The sequence below is a fragment of the Carex rostrata genome, chromosome 25 (assembly GCF_964058835.1).
Source record: "Carex rostrata chromosome 25, lpCarRost1.2, whole genome shotgun sequence".
NCBI classification, from domain to species: Eukaryota; Viridiplantae; Streptophyta; class Magnoliopsida; order Poales; family Cyperaceae; genus Carex; species Carex rostrata.
Genome location: NC_135942.1, coordinates 1,985,711 through 2,011,579, shown reverse-complemented (window position 1 = coordinate 2,011,579; position 25,869 = coordinate 1,985,711). Strand labels below are relative to the sequence as shown.

The following is a 25,869-nucleotide window of genomic DNA, read 5'->3' as shown; positions in this document are numbered from 1 at the left end:
GTTGTCGTTTAACTAAATCTTAGACTATTTTTGATAGAAATATAAAAAGATAACTTATTTCATTTAAGAGTAATAACAAGAATTATTTTTAGTGGAGAAGTCAAGATTTGTAAACTGTGGTATCAATTAAGAAGGTTTTTTAACAATAGAAATTGAAGTGTAAATTTTTCTGTTAAATTCACTGAGATAATTTGGGTACACATTTTGACAAGACTGTTTTTAATTCATGCGGGATAAATATCATGAGCTAGTGCTCTGTATAAATTAAAAACATCTCTATCAAAATGTGTACCCAATAATTTAATCTCATGATTGGATTTCATTATATTTGTTAATATGTTATTAAATGAATATGAATGGGGGTTAACTTTTTGGATTTTTTAAGACAGGTTTTTTTGATTATAAGCTATAATTATTGGTGAACCAGATGCAATCATTGCATTTGTAGGTAAAAGAGTGATTGAAGAAGTAATGAAGATCGAAGTACCCGAGGGTGTACAGGAAGCTGAATACTTATTGGAAAAGGGCTCATTGGATTCAATTGTACCGCGTAATCTTTTCAAAGGTGTTCTTAGTGAATTATTCGCGTTCCACGGTATCTTTCATTTAAATAGAGGAGATTTATGAAAAAAGAATTGGTATGTACGTTTCTATTCAGTTTATGGAATCATTTTGTTTAATCTCATGATTGGATTTCATTATATTTGTTAATATGTTATTCCCCAAACTGTTGAAGAGAAGTTAAAAGAGGGAGAGAGAGATTTGTAGGGAGCTCTGCACAGCACAGCTACACTGCACCAGCGAGCGTTCTTTGACTCTTTTTTTTCCTTTTTAATTTTGTCTCTTCGCACTTTCACCGAGAAAGAAAAAATATTCATCTCGCGCGCTATCTTCTTTTGTTATCATTTTTTTTAAATAAGATATGATATCTCTGATATATATTAATATAATTTTGTTTATTTAAAATCCAATCATAATACATATCAGAAGTTTTTAATTTCGCACTTGTAATTGTCAACTTAAATGATTATATTTTTATCTTACACTTTATAGAATGTCATACAACAGATTCATTTATTCGGTACTATAGTAAGGAATAAAATATGATATAAAATGTAATACTATTTTATAAGTATATATTTATCACTCATTAAAGCAAATCACCACCGTATATATATTCAGTTCGGATCATATGTCCGATTTTTTATAAAATTAAATACCCGGAAATTAGTAAGATTTATTTTTTCAAGAAACAGGAACATGATAAAAAATAATAAATAAAATAAAAATAGCATAACAAAAATAAATACAAAAATAAAATCGGTCGGAGGGTGCTTGGTACAAATTGAGTGTTTAAATTAAATAGGTAGGATGCAAATTGCAATGTTAAAACATCAACTAAAAATATGAACCGGCTCGCGAGCCGAACCGAGCCGAATTGAACTAAGTGTTTACATGAGTTGAGCCGAGCTTTTTCTTTAAAATCGAGCTGAGTTAGAGCTGAATCATTTTACTTCTCTCATTGAGCCGAGTCAAGTTTGAGCCGAGTCAATATGAGTATGGATATCGTATTGAATACGATACAGATACAATGATAAAGTAATTTTCAAAAATTAAGAGTACAATACATCTATTATATTATATTATTTTAATTCAACACTTTTATTATATAAACCAAATATAAAAAATTATGAGCATACATTAAATAAAATAGTTACTAGATTCTAACATCCAATGTAAACTAGTGTACTGGTAAAGAGGAGTATGTTGCTGATGCAAAAGAACCTCGGTTCTTCTCCACTGGCGCTAGAAAAAACTTGGTTTATGGTGGGCATGGTCCATGTACGGTGCACACTGGTGTGTATGGTATATTCACCCGATGGTTTATGGTGGGCATGGTCCATGCGCGGTGCACACCGGTGTATGGTGTATTCGCACCGTATTGGAGACCGTATCAAGTATGTATCAGATCATAGATTAAAGAGCATATTAGTAATTCCAAAATAGAAGATCCTTGAGACTGTTGAGAGGTCTTTACAAGCTCTTTATCTGTTGACATTTTCTTCATTCTATCCTAGACTCTCACATCACTCTTTCCTCTCCTCATATCCTTTTGTTCTTGATCTCGGCCTAGCCTGAGGTGCAACACCACCCCAACCCGTGGTGCCCCTCCGGGCTCCGGCTCCTCAGGTGACATATTTTATGAAAAAAACAAATATTTGGTCTAATGTGTTACAACATGTAATATATGAATGGAGATAGCTATACTCTCAGTTGACATACTTTTTTATTTTAGTTGACAAAATGATAATTGCTGAGGCCAGCATTCTTGATCGTGTCAATCTCACATGCTCACATCAACAATTGAACACCATAGCTCCATTCTGCTTTGCTTTTTAATAATATGAAAAAGTATTTTTCAATGCTAAGAAAACAAAAAACATACCAAAGATAATTGGTCAATGCAAATCACATAACCTACTTTAATCTTGACAATCTGAAACTCTTATTCTGGTTTTTGGTTTTTAAAGCATGCTGTCCTCTGGTCTATAAATCATAACAATTTATCAAAAAAAAAAAAAAAGATAAGGCATTTCATGAGGTTTTTGGTTACAAGCTATAGCGGCGCAATAAGATAAGGAACTTGAAAACCTTCTCCATCACTCCCAAAAAAAAATTCGATAAATTACAACCAAATAAAAATGTAATAACCAAATGAAATAAAAATAAATCAGCTAATAGTAATGGAAGAGATAGCAGATGAGACATCTCTAGCCCTCGGATCCCCAGTTTCTAAACAAACACCAAGCGGGTCTTCTCCAACCAACAGGGGAAGGACACCTCGAGAGATCCAAGTACTTATTATCGGGTTATGATTTGCATCTCCCAAAATAACTGCAAAAACAGCATCAAATCCTCCTGCACCGGGAACACCAGCGAATAATACGCCTTCTGTCTCCATGGTGAGGTCTAAAATCTGAGTTTGTAATTCAGGTTCAATCTGTACAAATAAAAGGTCACATGTCAGATAGATCGATAGATCAATAAATAGATAGATTGTGTGAGAGAGAGCAATAGATAGATTGCTGCTATGCTTCTCAAGGGTAAAAATTTGACACATGATGATGAGAGTAATGGGGGTTAATTGTGCTATGAGATGTGTAATGTGCCCGAGTTGCCTGGTGGAGTCCGCCGTCCACCTTTTCTTTCTGTGCCCCTACGCTGGTAAGGTTTAGTGGAGACTATCTTCTTTATCAGGTTGTTGTATCATGAAACCAAGCGAGTCGGTGCAAGAAGTCTGGGAGGGCTCTAATCGGTCTATGAAAATAGAGGGAAAAATCAAAAGTTCTAATAGGTGTAATAGGGCTCTTTATCAGGTTGTTGTATCATGAAACCAAGCGAGTCGGTGCAAGAAGTCCGGGAGGGCTCTAATCGGTCTATGAAAATAGAGGGGAAAATGAAAAGTTCTAATAGGGCTACGCTATTCTTTTGGGGTGTCAATTTTAACAGATCTCTTTTTAATTGATGCAAACCTGAGGTGAGGGAAAAAAATTTGGACGATATTATTCTCTCTTCGAAAGGAAACTACTGTAGTGATGTCATCCAAATCTTATATTCCCAATCTTTATAATAATTGTCAGATCAGCTCCCTGGAACGATGAAAGCCTTTTCAAATTCAGAGCCATTTCAACACACCCATTCTTTTGTGCATGTTGGTTGATTTGGAAGCAAAGGAATACTTTGGTGTTTGGAGGGAAAGTTGTGCCAGCGCGGATTCTAGCAGAAAGAATAGCGCGGGAAGGCGAGCTGTGGAGTAAATATTGCTAGGGAGGCTGCACAAGGGGGATGTAAACAAAAATAGAGGCCTTGGGTGTCGATGTGAGGCCCTGGGAATGGTTACTGGTACGGTTCAGGGAGTGGAGATGGATTTAAGTCACAAGAATGGGGTTACTGGTATGGTTCCAGGGCAGGGAGAGGGGTTAAGAGGTGCGGTTAATACCTACTGGTACGATACTGGTAGACCAGTCGGATTGGACTGCAAGTTCAGTGCTGAACTCAGGGTGTAGATTGTAATTTTTAATCTTTGAGGGTGGTGTTTGATTAAGACCAGTAGCAGCCAATTTCTTTTCATTTAGTAAGTCTGATATATGTTGTACTGTAGAAGATGATGCTAAAAGATTGTAATTTAAACTTTTATTTATAATAGGAGGAATTTCATGTGTCCCCCTCAAAATCCTTGAAATTACGTATTTCCCCCTTTAAAATTCATGGTTTGGCAGCCACTGCCAACATTTTCAGAAAAAAAAACACAGAGAGAGAGAGAGACTTACAGGCACACCAGCATTTTTCCCCATTTCACGCAAGAAATGGCGTATTTGTAGGAAGGCCTCTCTTGTGGCTAAAAGTGATTTCACAATTAAATCTCCAATTTGGTCAGGAACCGTCTCGATCCACTGCATGAAAAACAAAAGACAAATTAAACCCACACTAACTGTATCAATCTGTTGTACCAGAATCAGCACTAGAGTTAAATAACTCACCTTGTTGTATGGAAGGCGGCTACAAGCAGAAATGACATGTTTATATGATTCATAGTGATCAAGTGAATATTTGTTCAAGTTTTTCAGGTGCAATTCTAGCAGTGAGTTTGAATCTGCCAATTTTTGCCAAATTTCCTGAGAAGTAGTAGGGTCTGAGTTTTGCCATTTCCTCACTGACCCCACCATTGATGGAGTAGATGAACCCCCAGTACCAGGTTCACCTAGCAACTGGAAAAATTAATAAATATAGTATTAGTAAATGGTTACGTGCAGATTGCATCCAATATCCGGCAATATTTGCAGACCGAGCATCATATTTTTAATATATTTAACAAGCCCAGTTTTTGGAGATTGCTCACACCTTTTAGTTAATTTTATTGAAAACTTCCATTACATGATCACTCCTATATCTAACAAACTATTGTTTTTTCCTAGATCATATGCTAAGGTTATAACTTATAACTTATCTGAGTCACATCTTTTACACATCTGAGAGGAAGGAGCAAAAATATCACAAGCTTGAGCAAATAGTTAAACTGAACATATATCTTTTTCTTTCTTACATCAGGTGATGTATGCAAAAAAAACAAAAGAAGCGTTGGGCCTATGCAGACATTAAAAAATATAAGTGCATTCTGAAATATAGTGAATGTGGGTGTTATTTGCAACAATACTCCAAGAAATTGAAAGCATCCTGACCACTATAGAAAAAATAATTTTAAAACTAAAAAAAATTAAATGAAAACGAAAAAATGGAAAGGTTTTGGAAACTTACCAGCTTTAGCAAAGGAGGAAGAGAAAAAGGTTTGTTTTCATGGTCCCATTTTTGTTTTAGAACATCTGATACTATTTCGGGCAACCTCCTCCAGCTCGAATCCTATCATATGTAAATTTAAATATTTGTGAGCTTCCAAGACATTCACATTCATTTCTAGGCATGCATGCGTCATGCAAAACTAATAGGTGGACCCAACCAACTAAGTCATAGCTGAAACATTGGGTTCAATAGGTTAGCCTATGTTAAAGCACCTCCTGGCTTGGTCATACCTGACCGGACTCATATAATTACAATATTATGTTATATACAAGTCCAAATTCCCTATACAGCCAATATTTTTTGCAAAAAGATAATAAAATAAAACTCAGCCCAATGGGTTTAACTGGTAGATAAGGGTAATGCACTCTTTCTACCTCATAAAATCAACCAAGTCACAAAAACTGCAAAACGCGCTTGAATATGGCCGATTGTGCCAATTACTAACCTGAGTAGAAGTGTGGATGTGTGTTCATGAGAGAGGGAGGAAAGAAAGGGTAGAGAAAGGAAGCGAGATAGACAACCTGAGTAGAAGTGAGAACTTGAGGGGAAAATCTAACATACTTCTGACTCCCATAAACAGCTGAACTGACGTCGAAACCGCTTCCAATTTTCCCTTGCGCAATACAGTGTGCGCTTTGTGCAATTGTATGCACCAAATCAAGACCACTGTTAATTCCACTTCCGTTTTCAGTGTGCTTGTTTCCTGGTAACGGTATGGAGACGGCGCCAAGGTAGTGAAGCAGAGATGCTACGACAGATGTCGTCATGGCGGCAGATGACCCAAGACCTGTTTTAGCCACCTCCGGTTTGGAACTGGACTGTACATCTCCAGTGTTGAATGTGATTGAAGAAAATGGAGGGAGGGAAGCGAGTGCTTCTGGCGTCAGAGGTAAACCACGTTCTTCAATCTTGACAGAATTAAACCAGGACATTTTATTCAATTTAACTGTGCAATGTGCAAGGATTTCAATAGTAGATATTGGAAACAAAAAATGAGGCACATAGAATTGCTACATGACCAGTAAGTAGATCAGCATATGTTATATAGACCAGGACTCTAATCTGTGGACTAGATTATATATAACTCAGTCCAGAATTAAACAAGCAAAAAAATAAAATAATAGAAAAGTATAAATGAAATATAAGCACCTGACTTCTATATGAGTAGAAATCATTGGATCCTAAAATAGTAATGTCCAGACCTGCAATTTGGAGGTTTAATAAAAAAAAATGCTGATTAATCCAGCATTTTCAGCAAATGAATGAGCTTTAAGCCTTTTTCAAAAAAAAAAATGTTGTTTCACATCTCCAGCATTATCCCCAGAAACATATACTGCTTGAAATTAGGAAAAACGTAGCTTACCTTGCAAGAGCAGTTTATCAAATGCATCTTTTCTCTCTTTTTCAACAATTACTACTTTACATGCTGCAACACAGTATTGTATTGCTTGCTCCACAAATGGATTTGTTGATTCCCTGCAATCAATTATGCAAAAAAGAATGTTGCTTATTTTCAAGAATAAATAGCAAATGCTAATGGTAGAAATAAACATGAAACTACCTAGAAGAGGTGCATTGAAGAGTACAGTCTTTAAGAGACAACTTGTAGCTAGCTTCCCTTGCCAGCTGAGGAGATGTCACTTTCACATCTGTCCATTTCTAATTTCAATTTTATATAAACATTACAAAGTTAGCACTTCAGCTATGTTACATTCATACGATCCACCTTGTAAAACAAGAATTGCAACATACCCAGTTTGTACTGATACCAAAAGCAAAAGTATCTCCACAGGTACCAATTTCAAAGTTGGGAACTTTGCTGGTGAATTTCAAAGATTATAAACTATAAAATGTTAGGTACAAAATCCAACTTTATGATGACATAATTAATGGGATAAAATCCTCAAATTCAATCTCAAAGAAAAAAAATCTTAAAAAAAAAAATTGAGGGAAAATTGATACCCAGGCCCAGCTGTCAGGCATGATCTCATCATAGATCGGTCTAACAATCGCATAAAACCGAGCTGTGGTGCTAAGAACGATCCCTGCATTGGGTCTCTCCAGTACCAGATACCCTCCAGTTAATAGCACCTTCCCTGGCGCAGAAACAACCCTGTTTGACACAATTGCGAGAAGTCATTATGGATCAAACTGAGGTGAGGTGCAGAGTGATCGAAAATTGAGAGAAATTAAGTGGGGATTTCAGTAGTAGCAGAGAGGTAGAAGGTTGAGAGGGCGCTTACACTTCCATCGCTGACTCACGAGATAACTTTGACCCGTCACAGGAAAAGGTAGAAGGACGCACAAATTAATGTATGAAGGGGGGAATTACATGCGGGGTCCACAGGTCAGTGAACTCTTTCTCTTCTACTTCCAAATGAAACGATGATTTGATGAACTCGCGGGCTCGCGGCTGCTAAATCCGAATCCAGGTTTACTGAAAAGCTCTTTTTTTTTTGGGTGGAAAGTTGCTATTATTGGGCTCGTTCTGGGCCTCAGGTTTTTCGTTGATTAGAGCCCAGATTTAGTTTTGCCTCATTATTTACAGAGCTAGTATTGTTTCACGCAGCGGACGATCAATGGAGACAAAATGAAAAGGTATATGAATAGTGCGCTGTATAAAGTGGAGAAATCTCTGTCAATACCTTTACCCCCTGATTAAGAGAACGGACCGGGTCAACGGGCCCCAGAAATAAGCTATATTTAGAATGAAGGTAAATAGAATTAGAATTAGTATTAGCGTTCATATTAAATGCAAATAGTATCGATCTCAGTATGTTGCTATCATTAATTTAAAATCTCTCTCATGGAGCAAAAAATAAGTTTCTATAAGTCATATAATTTCCAAAGAAATATAATAATATTTACGCATCTATAATTTCCAAGCAATGAATTGTAACTTTCTCTGTCTTAAAATCTAATAATCCACCAAAAAAGAAGCATGCGCAAAAAGTGTTTTCATGTACGTTTTTAAAAGAATAAAAAAATCTGTAACAGTCTTCTCGGAAAAAAAAGGAGTTTGATTGATTACTTAATTAACATTGAATAAATCATATTATTTTGGATTATAATGTTGAATTTTCCAAATTAAAAGGTATTAACAAGAACTAAAAAAGATTAAACAACACATAGCTTTGTAAGTATTTTATTTTTCTAAATGATTTCATCAATACAGAATAACTAATTTTATAAGTTGTATATCCAAAAAAAGACATAATTAATGTTCGATAATAAAAACATAATTTTATGTGGTGGGCAAAAATAGAGAACAAGAAAAAGTGAGAGGAAATAAAAAAATTATTTAAATCCTCGCATGTGTCCCATAGCAATTCCATCGCATATGTTGTTGTCGACCATCACATGTGGAAGTATCAATTTTAATTACATAAATTTTTTGTATCTATTATTAAAATACTGATTGTAATTTGTTTTAAATCAAACTAAATACTTTTAATTGTTTCAATTTTAAAAGAAAATCCACACATATTTTGGTTGTTTCATATGAAATATATTTTAACTTTAATCTAATTTAGGATAAAAAAAAAATTCATGATGTTGTAATATTGAACATAACTTAAAAAATTCTAGTTTGTTTATTCAAACGTGCACAACACCTATAATGTAGAATTTTTTAAAAGTCAAATTGTTTGATAACTTCGATAGTCAATTTACAATTCATTGTTATTTTGGCGTCATAATTTAAAATTTATTAATATTATCTATTCAATAAGTGAATGCTTTAGTATTCTTAAACTTAAGCCGACTTTGATGTGAAAAAATTTGGAGTATAAAAAATGACAAATAATAAAAGAGAAGATAAAATAAAATTAAACACAAAAATTCTCAAATTGCATCTTTTTTTCTCTGAAGAGGTTTACAAGGTTTTGTTAGAATTATCAACACCACCAAAATCTAAAACTTCACAAACTAAAACTAAGTATCCTGACCTGCCTAATGTCATGAACTTCCTATTCTTTCTTCTTAATTTCCCCATGAGACAGGATCCCATTAATTATGAGTTAATTGGTTATGTCATGGATGCTTTTCCTCTTAGATTCTCTGGTGCTGTTTGCATTCTGGTTTTGCCTGATAAAGTCTTTTTTTTTTTGCATGGCTACTTGGCTAGCAACTTGGTATCTATTTTTAAAATGTGGAAGTATCAATTTTAATTCAAATTTAATTTCCACATGTAGAAATATCAATTTTAATTACATAAATACTTTGTATCTATTTTTAAAATACTGACTGTAATTTGTTGTAAATCAAACTAAATAGTTTGATTGTTTCAATGTTTAAAAGAAAATTGACACATATTTTGGTTCAATGTTTCAATGTTTCATATGAAATATATTTTAACTTTAATCTAATTTAAGATAAAAAAAAAACCTTATGATGTTGTAATATTGAAAATAACTTAGAAAACATTATAAAAAAATAAAGAATAATTATACGAGTTGGAACCCTATTTTTAGATATATATGTTAATGGTTTGATAAAAAATCACTATAATTCAGAAGTTTGTTACTTTCGACCTATAATTTTGAAACACACAAAATTCTTACAAATGATTCTGAATATTTAAAAATAAAATAAAATAAAATATGATTTTCTATATTTTTGACATTTTTTAGACTTCAATTGATAAGATTGTCATAGATTGATTTTCTCTAATATTCTATTTATATATTTTAATGATCGACAAGCAATATTCTCCTATAAATAAAATCAAAAACATAAATTAACAAATTGCACAAAGCACACCGATAGAGATAATATAATACAGTAACATATACATAAAGTTTAAATGAGTAAATGCCAATAGCATTCTATGCACATGAAATTTCCATGAACAAACGTCACGCGCAGCAAAATCTCGTTTCAAAAACAGGCGAAATTGCATATGCTGTTTCATAATTGTTGGTAGTTATATTATTTTTTCTTTTCGATACAATACCGGGCTTTTTCAGAACAGGAAAGCCCATGAACTATATCTTCCTTGTTCTCTGCGTATCTTTACATTGATGCAAATTTTGAAGAGAGAGAAAATGCCAAACCAGAAAGCAAATATATTCCAAGTACGAAAAGAAGTTTATTTTGACTATGAATAGACATTGAGACGAGTTAGTGCCGGGTCAAAATATACACCCGTACACTAAAGAAAATAAGAAAGCGCACAATATTCTTGTTCTCCAAGAAAATGGTTGGCAAACATAATTAGTCTTCCACGCTAAAATTGAAAAATAAAAATAAAAGAAGAGTCAATTCTAAAATTCTATGCGGCACTTTTTCATGTTGGTATTGCTGTGCTAAAAACTTATTTATTCTAATTTTTTTTTTTTAAACTTGATAGCGACTACCGTCAAAGTTATAAAAAAAACAGAGAGAATAATTGATGAATAATTGTATACAATCTTGACGACCACCGTCAAGTTAAAAAAAAATGAATAATTGTATACACTAGTTTGGTCTCCAAGCTATATATTAATTAAGTAAAAAAGGTAAAATTTGGTCTCAAAGTTATATATTAATTAGTTCATACAATCTTGGAGACCAAGTTTAAGATGATTATCAATATTTTAATTAATAATTTGTAATTAATGTAACGAATGAACCTCACTATAAAGAAAATTTGGTCTGCCTAATTTTGTGCAAATGTAAATTTATCTACTTACAACATATAATTAATTTAAAATAAAAAAAAGAAAAAAAATGTATTTGTCAAGCTATATATAGCAATTAAGTTTATACAATCTTGGAGACCAAGTTTAAGATGATTATCAATATTTTAATTAATAATTTGTAATTAATGTAACGAATGAACCTCACTGTAAAGAAAATTTGGTCTGCCTAATTTTGTGCAAGTGTAAATTTATCTACTTACAACGTCATATAATTAATTTGAACTAAAAAAAAGGAAAAAAAAAATGTAGTTGTCAGCATTTGCCGAAATTTTTAAAAAAAAATACCATAATCAGAAGACAAAAAACCAAATAACTATCGAATTCGGAAAATTCCATTTTTGACATGGCCTCAGCTAGCCGTAGTGGACCCCCTTGAAGGTCCCCTAGATGTGGCCCCAAAATGGGGACCTCAGCCCTGGGATCTCAACTAGAGGCTGATGCCCCCTTTTTTTTTTTTTCTGAGATGTTATGAGTAGTTTGATTTCATTATATTCGGTTTAGAAGTTTGAAGTAGTTCTAAGAAGTTTTTTTTCTTCTGAGAAGTTATAAGTAGTTTGATTTAGAAAAATGTCGTTATGTTGGGTTAAAAATGAAGAAGCAATAAATAGAACAATATCATGCTTAATTAACTTAAGGTACGCCTAACAAACATGAAAGTATTTTTATTCATATTTTTAAATTCAATTCCAACTTTAAATTTTTTTTATTGAGACTTAATGATAACAATATTTTTTTTGTTTGTCAATTTTCAGCTTGAGAGGCAAGCAATGGATATTTATCTAGTAGTCAATTTTTTATTTTGATTGCATTGCTTGTTTTTTATAATATTTCCAAGAATATTATTTAGGAGTACTTTTATTGTAATGAATATTTATTTCCTATTTATTTCATATTTGTTAGGCGTACCTTAAGTTAATTAAGCATGATATTGTTCTATTTATTGCTTCTTCATTTTTTAACCCAATATAATGACATTTTTCTAACTCAAACTACTTATAACTTCTCAGAATTTTTTTTCTTCTTAAAACTACTTCAAACTTCTAAACCGAATATAACGAAATCAAACTACTAATAACATCTCAGAAAAGGGGGGGGGGGGGGGGGGGGGGCGGGGGCTCAGCCCCTAGTTGAGAACCTCAGCTAGGGACTGAGGCTCCCATTTTGGGGCCACATCTAGGGCTGAGGTCCCCTTCAAGGGGGTCCGCTACGGCTAGCTGAGGCCATGTCAAAACTACAATTTCCCAAATTTGATGGTGTTTTTTTTTCTTTTTTCTGATTATGGTATTTTTTAAAATTTCGGCAGCATTTGACCTCCTTTTCTATATATGTTGTTGTTTCTTGTATGCTTGTTAGCATTTTGCTCTATAAATTGTTCTCAATATTGTCTGTATTTTGTTGTTTCTTCACTACAACAGATCGGACTATCAGCGATCGGTGGAAATCGGTCGTTGATGCTCGCTTGATAACGTCATCGATTGCTGGATGACGCCATTCCATTCGCTGATGACTTTTCAACGACCGATTTTTCTTGATCTTTGTTGGTTTTTGCTGACGTCATGTAAAGGCATCAGTACCGGTCGCTAATACCTTGAGTATCAGCAACCAAGAAATTGGTCGCTGATATCAAAAGACCGGTCGCTGATACCAAAAGGCTAGAATTTATATAATTATGTATTTTTAAATACCAATAATATCAAATAATAGCTCGATTTGAATATAATATTAAATAATCATAACATACATAATAGCTCGATTCAAATTTCATATCAAATATAGTACAACAATTAAATATTGCCATACAACATGATATCATATAACATAAATAAAAAGCCATCACATATATATACACATTGATATTTTTCTACAAAGTTACAAACTCTAATAAATCAATTGTACTGCTACTGAGAGAATTTGCCTCAAAAATTAAGTGCAAATCAAACCTAATTATGTTATCTATTTACATTACAAGATTGTTACTGGAATCATTGCCATATTCACTTACATCAGTATATGTTGTTGCCATTCTATTTCTAAGTATTAAAAATTTACTTATTTTCTAAATTTTTTTGTCACATTTATAGTGAAACATAGATTTCAGCGAGTTTTCTCTGAGCATGATGATCAGCCATGAATCTAACAAATGCAAATGATAGTAACACCAATTAATAAAAGGTACCAAGCAAGGAGGACTTATTGCGAGAAATTTCAGCTTAGAGAACAAACAACAATGAACATTTTCAACAAATTTCAGCTTCAAACATAAGCCAATAAGGAGAAATTCAAATCATATATGCTGTTTTTTTTTATATTTTTGAAAAGTCTAACTTTGAAAATAGCTAGAAAATAGCAGAAAAATCCAAATAGAGAAAATTTTGGCTCTAAACCACTTGTTTTTCTGTCCTCTATCTAACTGTGTAAGTGGATTTTGGATTTGGACTTTTTATCAGCCTGCATTGGCTGATCTGTCACAGGAGGTCAAGAAGGGATTGTAGCCAACTTTAGAAATTCATTCCAAGATTTTTACTTAGCCAAATTTGATGTTATTTATATGAAAATTCTCAGGACATGATGTTCTATATGCTGGTAAAGTTCTTCCTAGCTATACCAAACAGTAGCCTAAACACAGGGGTAAACTGGGAACTGTGCTGTCATTTTTGCTGTTTTTTTTTCATTTCAAAGACTGAACTTCAAAAGTTCATTAAAAATAGCAAAAAAATCCAAATTGATCAAAATTTGAGCCTAAATTGCATGAAATTAAATCCTCTATCTGCATGTCCTATTTATTTCAACAAAATCAGAGTTTATATTATCTTATTTGCCAGCTTTCAACAGAAAGGTATTTTTGACTCAAGGCTATTAAAATTTAAAATGTAAAACTATCTAAATTTAGAATTTAAATGATTTTAGATAGATGTTTAAATGCTTGTGAATAACATTTTAAAATGTTATAAACATAGTTTTAAATGTTTGGATATTAGCGTTGGAAATGGAAGTGAGGTAACATTGAAAGTTTTTTCTATATATTAAACTACTTGGGGGACTCGCTCAGAGATTTTGTTTGAGGTACAATTATCAGGCTCCTAAAAGATAGTCTATAGTTTATCTCTATTCTATTATTAAGCACGTTGGGTGTCCGATCCGCCAACGGCTACAATTGAGAGATGAAACTTCGGATTTGAACTCAGCTCTCCAATTACATATTTTGTCTTCTTTTGATTAAATACATCTGTTTTATGTATATAAGTCTAAATTTAGTTAAAAGCATACCCACCACATATGTTGCCACACGATACGTTACAATTAAAATTGACTAAATTCTGAAATTTAATGATATATTTATCTGTTTCCTTATTTTTTTTGTTTCCATATTTTTCCTCTTCAATTGAGAAGACTCCACCTTCCATTTTCTTATTTATTGTTTCCTTACTTCTTCGTTTCTATACGGATCACAATGGAAATCATTTTTTTTATTTCCTTATTTCTCTTTCTTTGTTTCTATACATATTGGTGTGGACAATTTAGAATATATTTCGATATAGAATATATCAATGTGTGTGTGTGTGTGTTCTAAATTGGAAACAAAGAAGAATATAAATTGAAACGTGTGTGTGAAAATATATTTTTCTTATAATATGTGTGTGTGTGTATATATATCCTATATATACACACGATAACACTTTTTATTTATGTTTTTTGATATCATTGGTACTTAAAAATAAAAAATCATCACATCATCAAATTGTTATCAGAGATCACGATTAAAGTTAATTAAAAATACAAAATCATATAAATTTTCTATTAACATGTGTTTTAATTTTTAGATAATTATTATTTTCATTGATATATTTGTTTTTTTATAATATGTCTCACCGTTGCAACGCACGGGTATGATACTAGTATATTAATAAAAAGAAAAAAAAATATATATATATGAGTATATATCCGAAATTTTTATTTCTATCATTTCTCAAAATGTCCAGTTTTCTAGGGAATTTGAAATTTGCCATAGCCGCGTTGGCATTTTGCGGACCAAAAAACTGAAGTCCATATATACTATACCGATGCGGTCCTAGTCAGAGGTCTGCAAAATGGATCAAAATATGCTGTTATTCTTGTACATGAATAGTGTTCTTGCTATCCCTGCTTTTTCAAATCCAGTTATTAAACTGTTTCGAGATGCGTGCATAGAAAAATTCTGAAAAAAGTTGCTTTGAAATTTGTTTCAAAAAAAAATTGAACAATTAAATTAAAAAAAATAGAGATAGCCGAGTTACTATTTACGGAAAAAGAATAACGGCGGATTTGATTCCCTACATAATATCATGGTGGCCCCATTCATTTTTTTTTAAAAGCTGAACGAAAAGACTTTGGTTCAGACTTAAAAAAAAATTGGAATTTGTGTTTAGACTTCATTTTTTCACGTTGATCAACAACTTTGTTTATTTTTTTTTGGTAAAATCAACAACTTGAAACATGTGTCCTTGGGGGGGGGGGGGGGGGGGGGGGCGGGCGCATCGACATAGTGCGGTTCTAAATATTTGAGGCTGCACTGATATTCTGTGACCGTAGTAGAAATTGAATTTTTTAGAAAAGAGGATTTTATTTATTTTTTCTTTTTTTTGAGAAAATACTACAAATAAAAATTTCGGTTTATATATTCATGTCATAATATATGTTTTTGCTCTTTTATTCTTAATCCTATTTTAAAAAAAACATACTTGGAGGTCACGTCGAACTAAACCGCCACTTATCTTTGAAAATAAATCTGCTGTGATCCGTAGGAATTGCAGGGACTGCTATTCCAAATCTAACTTTTCATTTGTTTTGAGATTTGTGCATATAAACAACTTATATTGAGATTCATGTGTTCCAAAAAATAAAAGGTTAGATTTGAAATAGCAGGGTCGGTCCGGCAGTTCCTGTGGATCACAGCAGATTTATTTCCCTTATCTTTTGTAATTTGTAGTGAAAAACCGACTTAACCGACATAATGTGCAGTTCATGTTGGCGCCAACTGGATCAAATGAACCAGATTCTTGCCACCTGCTCCTTCACACATGTAGTCCCTTAAAAGCGGAACTTTTTACCAGTATGGGCAAACTTCATGTGTGCGAAGAAAAACTAGGTGCTCGATAGAAATGGGTCATCTATATATATATCTTGACGAACAAGTCTCAGCCCCTCGTTTTACAAACGAAAGAAGGATATAGATAACTAGAACACCCCAAATTAAATATCCGAATAGTATTCATCAATTATTATTACGAACGAGAGGTTATAATTGTGACACAACTGGGCTTCGTGCCTTCATTGCTCGTGCTGCATGATGTCTTAATTTGAACAGTTGGATGGGTCAAGTGGGCATCGGACTGACTTGACCTTTGGCCTTTAGACGAATAAAACTTGTAATCTGCTTTCAGACCGTATCTGAATATAAGAATTAGGGTTTTCCAATCTCCAATATGTACCTATGATGCACATATTTTTATATGAAATTGTGCATCAGACCAAATTAGTTTATATTAAAATCACAAATTTAACTTGAATTCGATTCAAATAAAATATAATTATAGAATGTTACATCTTGAGATGATATATTTTTCTATCACACCAAGGTATTTTAGCAAAAATTTCTGAACTAATTTAATTTAATTTTCACTATTTAATTTTGCAATTAACTTTAATTTTAATCATGGTGGATAATTTATATATTAAGTTTTACGTCCTGAAATGGACAATTACAAACCAATTGCAAACTAATGTGATATTTTTAGACATATTTGTAATTTAGCAAATATTATTAAATTAACATGCTTTTCATCCCTACAATTGTCAAATTAACTTAAATCAGAATGCAATTAATTAACTACACATGCTCCTAACGGTGCAATTATTTATGATATATTAGGTCTAACACTGATAAAAACAAAGTAGTGAACTGTACCCATGGTTTTCTCTACTGCCATGCCCCTTGATTCTCAAAAGGCACCTAGGAGAGAGATAAGCTCCAATTCTCACCGCACATGTAAAATTTCTGTGGGTATTAATTTTCAATGAAAATTTGTTTAATATTTCTTGATTGTAAATTATAAATTTTTTCCAAGTATATTTTAAAATAGAAATGATGTTGAACAATTATAATTGACTGTTTGAACTTTGAAAAAAAAATATAAAACATAAATAAGATTTGAAATAGTGATTATTGCATCATCGTAAAAAGGATAAAAAAAACGTTATAATTAGCTATAACACCGAAACGGTTGATAGTGTTGTAGCTTTTAAGGTCCAAAAACACTATAGTACTGCTATTTAGAACACTAAACATGAAGGACATGAAGCATTTGAATCCTCTTAAATTATTTATATGATGCAAACTATTAAAAAAAATATTGTTAGACAAAAATAAAATTTGGTATTATAAGACACCAGTTTATAAACTTAATTTAAAAATCTTCATCTATTCTACTATACATTATAAGACACAAGCATTTATGAACCCTTTCTTCTCAAATATAATTATAATTTTTTAAACATCTCACATAATAAATTATTATAATTTAAATTAAAAGCTTCTTCAAATCGAAATTATATCATTGTTTTTGTTCATAGTAATATAATTTTTGGAATTAGAGATTTAAATTTTTAGTTTTTTCGTCAGTAACTCTTTGAATTCAGATAAGACATTAAATTTTTAGAAAGTAAAATATTAAAGATGTGGATTAATTTAGTTCTTAAAACATAGTATGATATAATTATAAATATTTGTTTCCTAAAAAATACTACAGAAAGTTACCTTTTCATCGTTATTAATCTATGTTTTATATTAATTAATTATAAATAATTATATTAATATTGTATCAGATATTTATACAGGCACTGGATCAAATTTAGTTGTCAGTCGGAGAATTAAATTAAAATAATATCCTATTCATTATAATATCAATTCTGATTCCAATCCGAATCGAATATTTAAGTATTAATTTTATAACTATATCATAATTTAATAAGTTATATTTTTTAAATCATATTTTATTTAAACTAATCAGATCCAAACAAAATAATAGGATAAAAGTAGCACTCCTATTTATAGCTCATCTAGCATCATATTACTCTTTTATTTTGGAAGAATTAATTTATATATTTAATATACGGCTCATTGCCATTTGCCAGTCATTAACTGAAATAGAAAAAGAAAAGAAAAGAAAAGTAATAGCTAGCCGCCAATGAATGTCGGGTTCAGATCGTAGTGTAGAATGAGATGGGAAACAAATCTGCTGGAATCCTCGGGGATTTCATGAACCCTGAAAATTCTCAATTGAACCATCTATATGTTTTGAGATTTGTGCAAAAAAATTGTCTACTTTGAGATTCGTATAGGACAAAAATTAGATGGTTGGATTTTTAATTTCAGGTCCCTGATCCTTGTGGATTTCAGCAGATTTAATTCCGAATGAGATTTGCATAGTCGGTTTTAACCTGGCACGAATCTTAATGCGGACCCTATAATCCAAATAGGGCACCGCAGGGAAATACTCAAACCTGCGAAGCACAGACCCATTATTCTTCTTTCATTCAATTAACGAAATATACTTCACGCAACCCAAATTCTCTCTTCCGACCATCAATCAATCAATCAATCACATCAAGCTTTGAAGAATCAAATCGGTAAAATATCTTATAATTCAATCGGTGCGACTACGACGATGAGACTTTCGATTTAAAGCGTTGTTCTTTCGCCCAAAACGGGGCCAGTCGGTTTGAAAATTCGCCCAATAATCAGATCGTGATCGGTTGATAGATTTTCGTAACCATGGTATCAACAATGGATGACTGCTTGCTATGGTAGGTTCTAATTTTAAGTAAGGTATTTCAAAAACAATAAAATTGAAGGGGGCCTGGTTCTTCGCTGGCCATCCCCTGACTTGAACAGATGGTAGTTTATATTATACCTTTGACTTTGCTTTGGGTTGTTATTAAAGTTTCAATTTTGTTGGTTATTGTATGCATATACTGTATGTCGGTTTTAGTAAGAGATGATTTGTTTTACCGTACAACTTAGGAGGTAGGACTAACATTAGTCAGGGTCAGGGTTAGAGATTGGAGGGACTTTTTACCTAAGATAACTTTTTAGTTTAATTATATAAGAAATTTCAGTTTTTTTGGAGTTTCATGGCAAAATTCCCGTCACTTTTATCCTTTTTTTTTTTTGCATGGTTTTAGTTCATGTAAGCTCAATTCCTGTGTCCCCGTGTTTGAAAACATTTGTGTTTTCGGACAGGGTTAGTTTTGTATGTATGTGTTATTATAAAGAAGAAACGAAACCAGATGCCTTTTTTTTTTCTCTAATTAAGAAGATGTGCATATGCATGCATTACAGGTGCATGGCTAGATCTGTTAGTCAAATAAAAAACAAGTACAACCTTTCAATATGTATTTTTTCACAAATAAGTATTGACATTTCTTTTGTAATGAACAATTAGTTTTCTTTTCAGGGTTACTTTTCAGAATATCTTTACCCCTAGAACTGATCTCTACAGGCAAGAACCGATGATGAGAAGCCTACCTAGTCTGACTCATTAGCTTTTGCCTAACCTAACTTTGCCATAGCCTGTAAAGTAACAAAAGTTAGCCAGGAAACTTAGAACTAACTTTCTTGTACAAAAATGAATAGTGCCTTTCCTAGAAACCGTTCCAACTTTAAAAGGAAAAGAGAATGCTCAACCATCAATAACCGTCAACTTGTCAAGAGATACGAGAACTTTCTTACCAGCGGGTCCCCTCAAAGAGTGCTATTTTACGAGAAGAAACAGTGGACTGATTTCCCTCCTCAAACAGTCATTCTGGCTAGCGGTGATTTTAAGAACAAGAAATCAGTCACCGAAACAGCTTTCAGAGGTCAGCAACTGTTGTTGGATTTTGTGCACTGTGTCTGTGTAGATCAGGAGACAGGTTTTAAGAAACCAATTGCATGGATAGATGAAAATGAAAAACACTACTTTCCAGAAATTACACCCGAGATCTGTGATGAAATTGTTGGGACCAATTATGACCCCAAAGGGCAGCCTGAGATCGATAGTATGTCTTCAGCTGAGAGCTCCAATTCTGATCCTGGATGCGGAAAGGATGAAGAGGTAGTTTCCAGTGGTAAGAAGAAAAAAGTTGAACATGTCATAGATTTTGGTGTCATTAAGAGCAAATTACTTCGTGGCTTGGGCCCGCTTTTCAACGAGAGGGATGTAATCAAAATTTTGCAGTTGCCTGTTTCAGACAAATCAGGCCATATTCGGGCTGAGGCTTTTGAACAGGAAGTAGAGAAGGTAAAAAATTTGCGTGGGGATGCAAATGTGAGGTATGCATGGCTTGCTTCTAAACAGGATGCTGTATTAGAGATATTCTCAGGTGGTTCCTTGCAAATTGCCCAGTCTGTGAAGTGCCCCAGTTATGGTATCGGGGCCCACCTTGTTCCAGAAAATTGCTCATACACATGGTAATTTCCATTTTAAGCCTTTCAGATTATGATGCTGCTTTTTTTTTTTTTATACTGTTGAATTTTCATGTGTACCCAGAACTTGCTGTTTTGCAATCAGAGGTTATACCTTTAGATTATGATAGCCACAATTATGTTGGTTGATATGCTAGTTCGATAAATCTGTAATCGCTTTAACTGAACAATATTACATACTTGACTTGTGTATATGTGCATATAAAAGCTTAAGAGGAATGTGTAGATTTTCCTTTTGAATTACAAAAAATGATTTGTCTCATTGAATGCCGGTAACCAGTGCTAGCTATGCTGACATGGAAGAAGATGGTTTAATACGAATGATCCTTTGCCGGGTCATAATGGGAAATATGGAGCCTCTTGTCCTGAATTCCAAGCAATTCCAGCCTACTAATGATACTTTTGATGGCGGAGTGGATAATCTCCAATCCCCAAATTACTATGTCATTTGGGACACAGATTTGGAGAAACGCATTCTTCCCGAGTATGTTGTGACAATTAAAGTGCCTGAAAAAGCTAAAGGTATGGCGGTTTCATTTCTTGTTTGCAATCTTCAATTTAGCCAGATTGTATCGATACTAAATTAGTTTTGTTTATTGCTGATACCGACATGTGCCGACTTGTTGAGGTCGGAATAGACATATGTTTATCATGTTGATGTGATGTAGAGAAATATCATACATATATATACTTGCCTAGATCTTGTCCATCTCAAACAAAGGCTATCTTCATGTTCTATGAATATTGCTATTTGGGAACAAAAAGAATGAAAAAATTGAAATCTCTTATGTTACATGTGCAGAATGGATGAGTGTCAAAGAAAATAATTTGCATAATACCAGCGTCACCAATTCTGGATCCCCTCGCAGTGTTTTGGAGGTTTGCCTCTCTCTCTCTCAGAAATTAGCAGCGGTTGCCAAATTAAATTAAAACTGTGGAGCACAATAATGATATCACAAAACAAACTCCCCACCATCTATGGAGACACATCTGCACGAAATCTCTTCCCCCGCCCCCCTCTCTCTCCTTTCAGATTGCAAAATTCTGTTGAATTTGTACATTTAGTTTCTAAAGCAATAACTTTTTCAAAGGAGTTTGAGAGAAATTTGGGCAGTACCCTACAGCAAAAATAGCCTTACGACTTATCAAGATCCGGTTCTTTGGATTGGAATTCTAACAAGACTAGTTATTTTATTTGGATTTTCATCTCCATGGTCTGGTCATGTTCCTTTGTTTTTTTTTCTGTAAATCTACATGCCATTAAGAAGTTTAATTTCTTCTGAATTTGTGCAATTTCTTTGGTTGTCTCATGCCGTACGAGGCCAACTTTTTACTCTTGATGGAAGCAAAAGCTTGAAAATGTTTGATGTTTGTCAGACTGCACAAGTACATTAATTAATTCTTATTCACTTTTCTGTTTTTTTTTTTTTGGAAAATGTTCAAAATTAGGAAAGGAAATTTTATCCTGGGATGGGACTTAATGGGGGAGAGACTAATCGAAATGATAAAAGAGGCAGTGCAATGCCATCTTCTCAGTGGATGCCTTTTGCGATGCTTTTTGCATCTATTTCCACGAAGGCGTCTCCTCATGCCATGGACTGCATCAATGCTCACTATGAAGACTATAAGGTAAGTGCGCTTTTCTTGTTTTGTTTCCCTAAAATTATAATTTCTCCACATTTGTGCACTAGCATGTTTGGGACTAAAGGCTTGGTTGTTGTTGTTGTATCTGTGCACTAGCATAAAAGATGGCACCACATTACAATAAAATTGCAAAGTTGGCTGGTGACTTGAATTCCATCTGGCATGTACTGGTTTTGGATTCAACTACTGTGGGACTTCCATGTCAAAATACTTTGCCAATTTTGTTGTTGTGCAAATTGAAATCAAGACAACAATGACAGGAGGAGGAAAATTAAAGCATCTGATCTGTTTGAGCAACCAGAGTTTTAAGAGTTTCAAATAACATTGATAAAAGATCACAATTCTATATCAAATTTCAAATAGTGTAATTTGCATTGGTTGAGGGTGTTGATCAAAATTTTAAGCTGATGTCAATGAATGATGTGATTAAATTCGTCCCATCTATTATTGTCTCCTACGATCTGTTTGTAGTTTTGCTTAGGTGGATTACAGCTATTTCTAACTGTTTCAGTCTAGTCCATTGGTCCTCGTGTCGACCATTGATTTAATGGAAAGTAACCGATGCTTAGCCCTAGGGGCTTTGATCTTATCCGTTGATTAATATTTCTGTTCTGTATTCTCTGCTGCCCTGTGTATTCAAGGGGCTATATATATAGCTGTTACTAAGTTCTCCAAAGGCAGCTTTTAGAGTGCTGCACCTAATATTCATAGGGTTTGTAGTTTGGGGCCTTCTTTATAAGATATTTTTGATGTACTTTTGATAGAAACATTGTATGGGTAGAGTATATGCGCTGTATTGGAACCTGAGACTGGTACCCAATACATATATATATATTTTTTTTCATATTGCATTTGTTAAGTCATAATTTGTATTAAATAATTTATGTTTTTTATTCATTTATATATATGTTTAAATTAAAACAGAGAAAGAAGATAAGCCGGGTGGAGCTGGTCAGGTGGCTCAGGCACATAGTTGGAGATGGGGTTCTTTATTCCACTATCAAGCAACTCCAGCACAAGGTTTCTTCTATTATTATTTTTTTTTTACGTTTTACTTTTTGCTTATCTCTGCCAGTGGCTGGTGTGTGCCGGGGGGGATTGGTTGATCTTAAAAATTTGATCTGTGCTATGGCTGGCTATTTGTACCCTGTCTCACCCATCTAAGTTCAACCTGATGGGTTATCGGGTCTGCTTCAGGCTGTATACTCCTAACATTTCTTAATCTGTAGCAGGTCAGGTAATGTACAAGTTGGTCATAAGTGGACCTGACCTTTTTCCTGGGTTAGATTTTCTGCAGATCAAATAACAGGCTACTGGGTGTAGAAGTGGGAGATAATTAGAGAAAATTAAATGAAGTTTCAGCCTCGTAGACTGGAATTCATAATTTATTTGCTAGGATAATCAACCTCTTCGACCAGTGTGATTGTTACTTTGCATAACTTGTACGAGTTGGTTTAGGTCTGATTATCTTGACCCATTGTTTGGTCGGGCTGGGACCACCCTGTGAAATAAAATGATAAATAGTGTTGACCCAACTCAACCCAATCCGACTTAGCTATTGCAACCCGTAATGGGGCAATCGATTCTTGAAGCACCCAAAGGTGCTTACCAATTTTCTCATCTCAAGTATTTATCTGATCTATTGGTTGCTGTTTTATTTCTCAAGCTTCCACCAATGCCAAGCAATGGGGCACGTGGCAATCAGGTGAATGGCTCTCTCAACACGGGAATTGTGGACCCGACGCTTTGAAGTACTCCTTTTATTTCATATCGTATCATATCATGTAATAAGGTACTGTTGGGGCTAAAACATGTTCACAATGCTGTTTGGATGACGTTTTGCTTATTTCAGCTATAGTTTCAGTAATTTTAGCTAAGAAAGAGGCAGTTGTTAGGTCTTAAAAGCATGTGATAACTAATGTTCTGTGTTTTTCTCTTTGATATGTTACTGTGTTATTATTGAATTCTTATCTGTTTTGCCAAGTAATTGCCCCTCTTCCTTAATTAACCATCTTCGTTCTATGCAAAACTAGCAAGGTTTTGTTTGGGTGGTGTCATGCAGTAGTTCTATTGAAAATTGAAAATGCATTTTCGATGATATATGCATTTTAGAGAACCAGCAACAGTGCAGGTTTAATGAATTGGCCATCACAGAGCAAACTATGATGACATGCCTCTTGTCCTGAATTTGAAGCAATGGTAAACTGATAACAATACTCTCTCCTGGTAGCAGCTGATATAATTTCTGATTAGTGCATGATATGTCATTTGGGAGAGTAATCAGGAGAATCTTATACCTGTGGAGTTCCCTTTGAAATTGGACTTCCTAAGAAGGTTAAAGGCAAAAGAGCTTATTTTTCTTTTATAAAAAAAGGTTGCATGTTAGATGATCAGATAATATACTCTATTAAAAAAGAAACTAACCATGAAAAAAAAAAAACGAGAACTACTAGGATAATTTATGTTGAGTGAGGCTATTTTACTTGGCAATAATCGTTTCTAGCATTGGATTCTTCAAAGTCTAAATAGTCGATTCGAATCTCTCAACATTATTATCATATGATAATATACTTGGAGATCAAATTTTATATTTTTTGAAATTTTGTACTATTTTTTTTAGTAGGTAGAAAAACACTACTTTTGGATGGTTTAGATCAAGTAATTTTCTAATTGTAAAAAATTATAAAAATATATAAAATTTGGTCTCCAAGGCATGAAGTATATTTTCATATGATAATAATGTGGAGCGGTTCGGATCGATTATTTGACTTTGAAGACGGAAATATGAATCTAATACACGGAACGATTTGCACATTGCAAATTACCATAGCCTCATTCATTTATGTTTAGTATTTTTTTTTTCTTCTGTAAGTTAACGAGGAGTTTGTTTTAATAGAAACTATTTGGAGATAATAGTTCAAACTTCAAATGGAAAGATAACGGACCGGAAAGCTGGACTATATTTGGTTGACGAAAATTAATATGATACCTAGGGAAAAAATAGCAATTTCAATGCTTTAGAATGGCACAAACAAGAACCTCACTGTGCTAAGTCCCGTCTCTCCACAGAGAGACCTATTTCTCTATGCAAAGAGATGCACGTTCAATTCTCACGAAAAATAATTAAAAGATGTTGGGTGTACAGGCCTTTAATCGGAAATAAAAGGAATGGCAGACAAAGCTCAAGCTCAATTGTCAAACATGATATGTTGATTACTGGCCCAAAAGCATAACTTGGAGCATTTTAAATGGAGGGTTCTAATACATTATTATTATTATTTTTTAAGGTTAGCGGCTTTAAATGTTTACTAATAATTCGATTAATAAAAAACGTATTTACAATGAGTCAAGCGATTCTAATTCTGAAATTTACTCCTTTATTATCACAAAATTATCTAAATTACTCAAAATTACTCTAATCGCCCTCTAAATTCTTATATCTACTTTTTAACTAGATCTACTCTTCTAATTCTACTTATATACACTTATAATCACCCTAATACCTTAATCTTCATCTCGCTCCACGACCGGATCCGCTCTTCCAACCGTCGTTGCACTCTGATGACTAGATCTACTCATTGTCATATTTCGATCAAGATGAGGACTCTATGCTCCGAACTCCGATGATACCGCGCTCTCGGCTCCACTCGGTTCCCTCCTCTCTCTCTCATTCTCCTCTCCGCT

At 33.4% G+C, this 25,869-nt stretch overlaps 2 protein-coding genes across 5 annotated transcripts; one reads left to right on the top strand and one right to left on the bottom strand.

Moving 5' to 3' along the window:
- Positions 1-2,489: 2,489 nt before the first annotated feature.
- LOC144543729 (GHMP kinase family protein) lies at positions 2,490-7,712 on the bottom strand. 2 transcript variants are annotated; one of them, XM_078292101.1, is made up of 10 exons: positions 7,602-7,712; positions 7,321-7,471; positions 6,920-7,017; positions 6,722-6,834; positions 6,508-6,560; positions 5,880-6,266; positions 5,317-5,418; positions 4,542-4,769; positions 4,332-4,454; positions 2,490-3,001 (listed from the first exon to the last, which is right to left on the bottom strand). In XM_078292101.1, exons 1-10 carry the CDS (start codon positions 7,607-7,609, stop codon positions 2,732-2,734), a joined length of 1,533 nt encoding a protein of 510 aa, XP_078148227.1. In that variant the 5' UTR covers positions 7,610-7,712; the 3' UTR covers positions 2,490-2,731. The 2 variants fall into 2 exon arrangements, with proteins under 2 accessions (XP_078148227.1, XP_078148228.1); XM_078292102.1 differs by lacking the exon at positions 6,920-7,017.
- Positions 7,713-18,487: 10,775 nt separating this feature from the next.
- On the top strand, positions 18,488-24,168 carry LOC144576107 (inactive poly [ADP-ribose] polymerase RCD1-like). Of its 3 annotated transcripts, none has more exons than XM_078326366.1 (7): positions 18,488-18,881; positions 19,532-20,526; positions 20,822-21,063; positions 21,344-21,420; positions 21,991-22,170; positions 23,110-23,205; positions 23,852-24,168. In XM_078326366.1, exons 2-7 carry the CDS (start codon positions 19,703-19,705, stop codon positions 23,933-23,935), a joined length of 1,503 nt encoding a protein of 500 aa, XP_078182492.1. In that variant the 5' UTR covers positions 18,488-18,881; positions 19,532-19,702; the 3' UTR covers positions 23,936-24,168. The 3 variants fall into 3 exon arrangements, with proteins under 3 accessions (XP_078182492.1, XP_078182491.1, XP_078182493.1); XM_078326365.1 differs by having other exon boundaries at positions 18,712-18,881; positions 19,711-20,526; XM_078326367.1 differs by having other exon boundaries at positions 18,862-18,972.
- The last annotated feature ends 1,701 nt before the right edge of the window (positions 24,169-25,869 follow it).

Excerpts from the sequence above, each read along its gene's own strand:
- LOC144543729 (XM_078292101.1), bottom strand. Across the intron at positions 6,561-6,721 it reads TGATAAACTGCTCTTGCAAG|GTCTGGACATTACTATTTTA; the intron begins GTAAGCTACGTT and ends TCCAAATTGCAG. Across the intron at positions 6,267-6,507 it reads TCTACTCATATAGAAGTCAG|ATTGAAGAACGTGGTTTACC; the intron begins GTGCTTATATTT and ends AATTCTGTCAAG.
- LOC144576107 (XM_078326365.1), top strand. The coding sequence starts at position 18,850 with ATGGTATCAACAATGGATGACTGCTTGCTATG. Across the intron at positions 20,527-20,821 it reads GAAAATTGCTCATACACATG|TGCTAGCTATGCTGACATGG; the intron begins GTAATTTCCATT and ends GCCGGTAACCAG. Across the intron at positions 21,421-21,990 it reads CCCCTCGCAGTGTTTTGGAG|GAAAGGAAATTTTATCCTGG; the intron begins GTTTGCCTCTCT and ends GTTCAAAATTAG.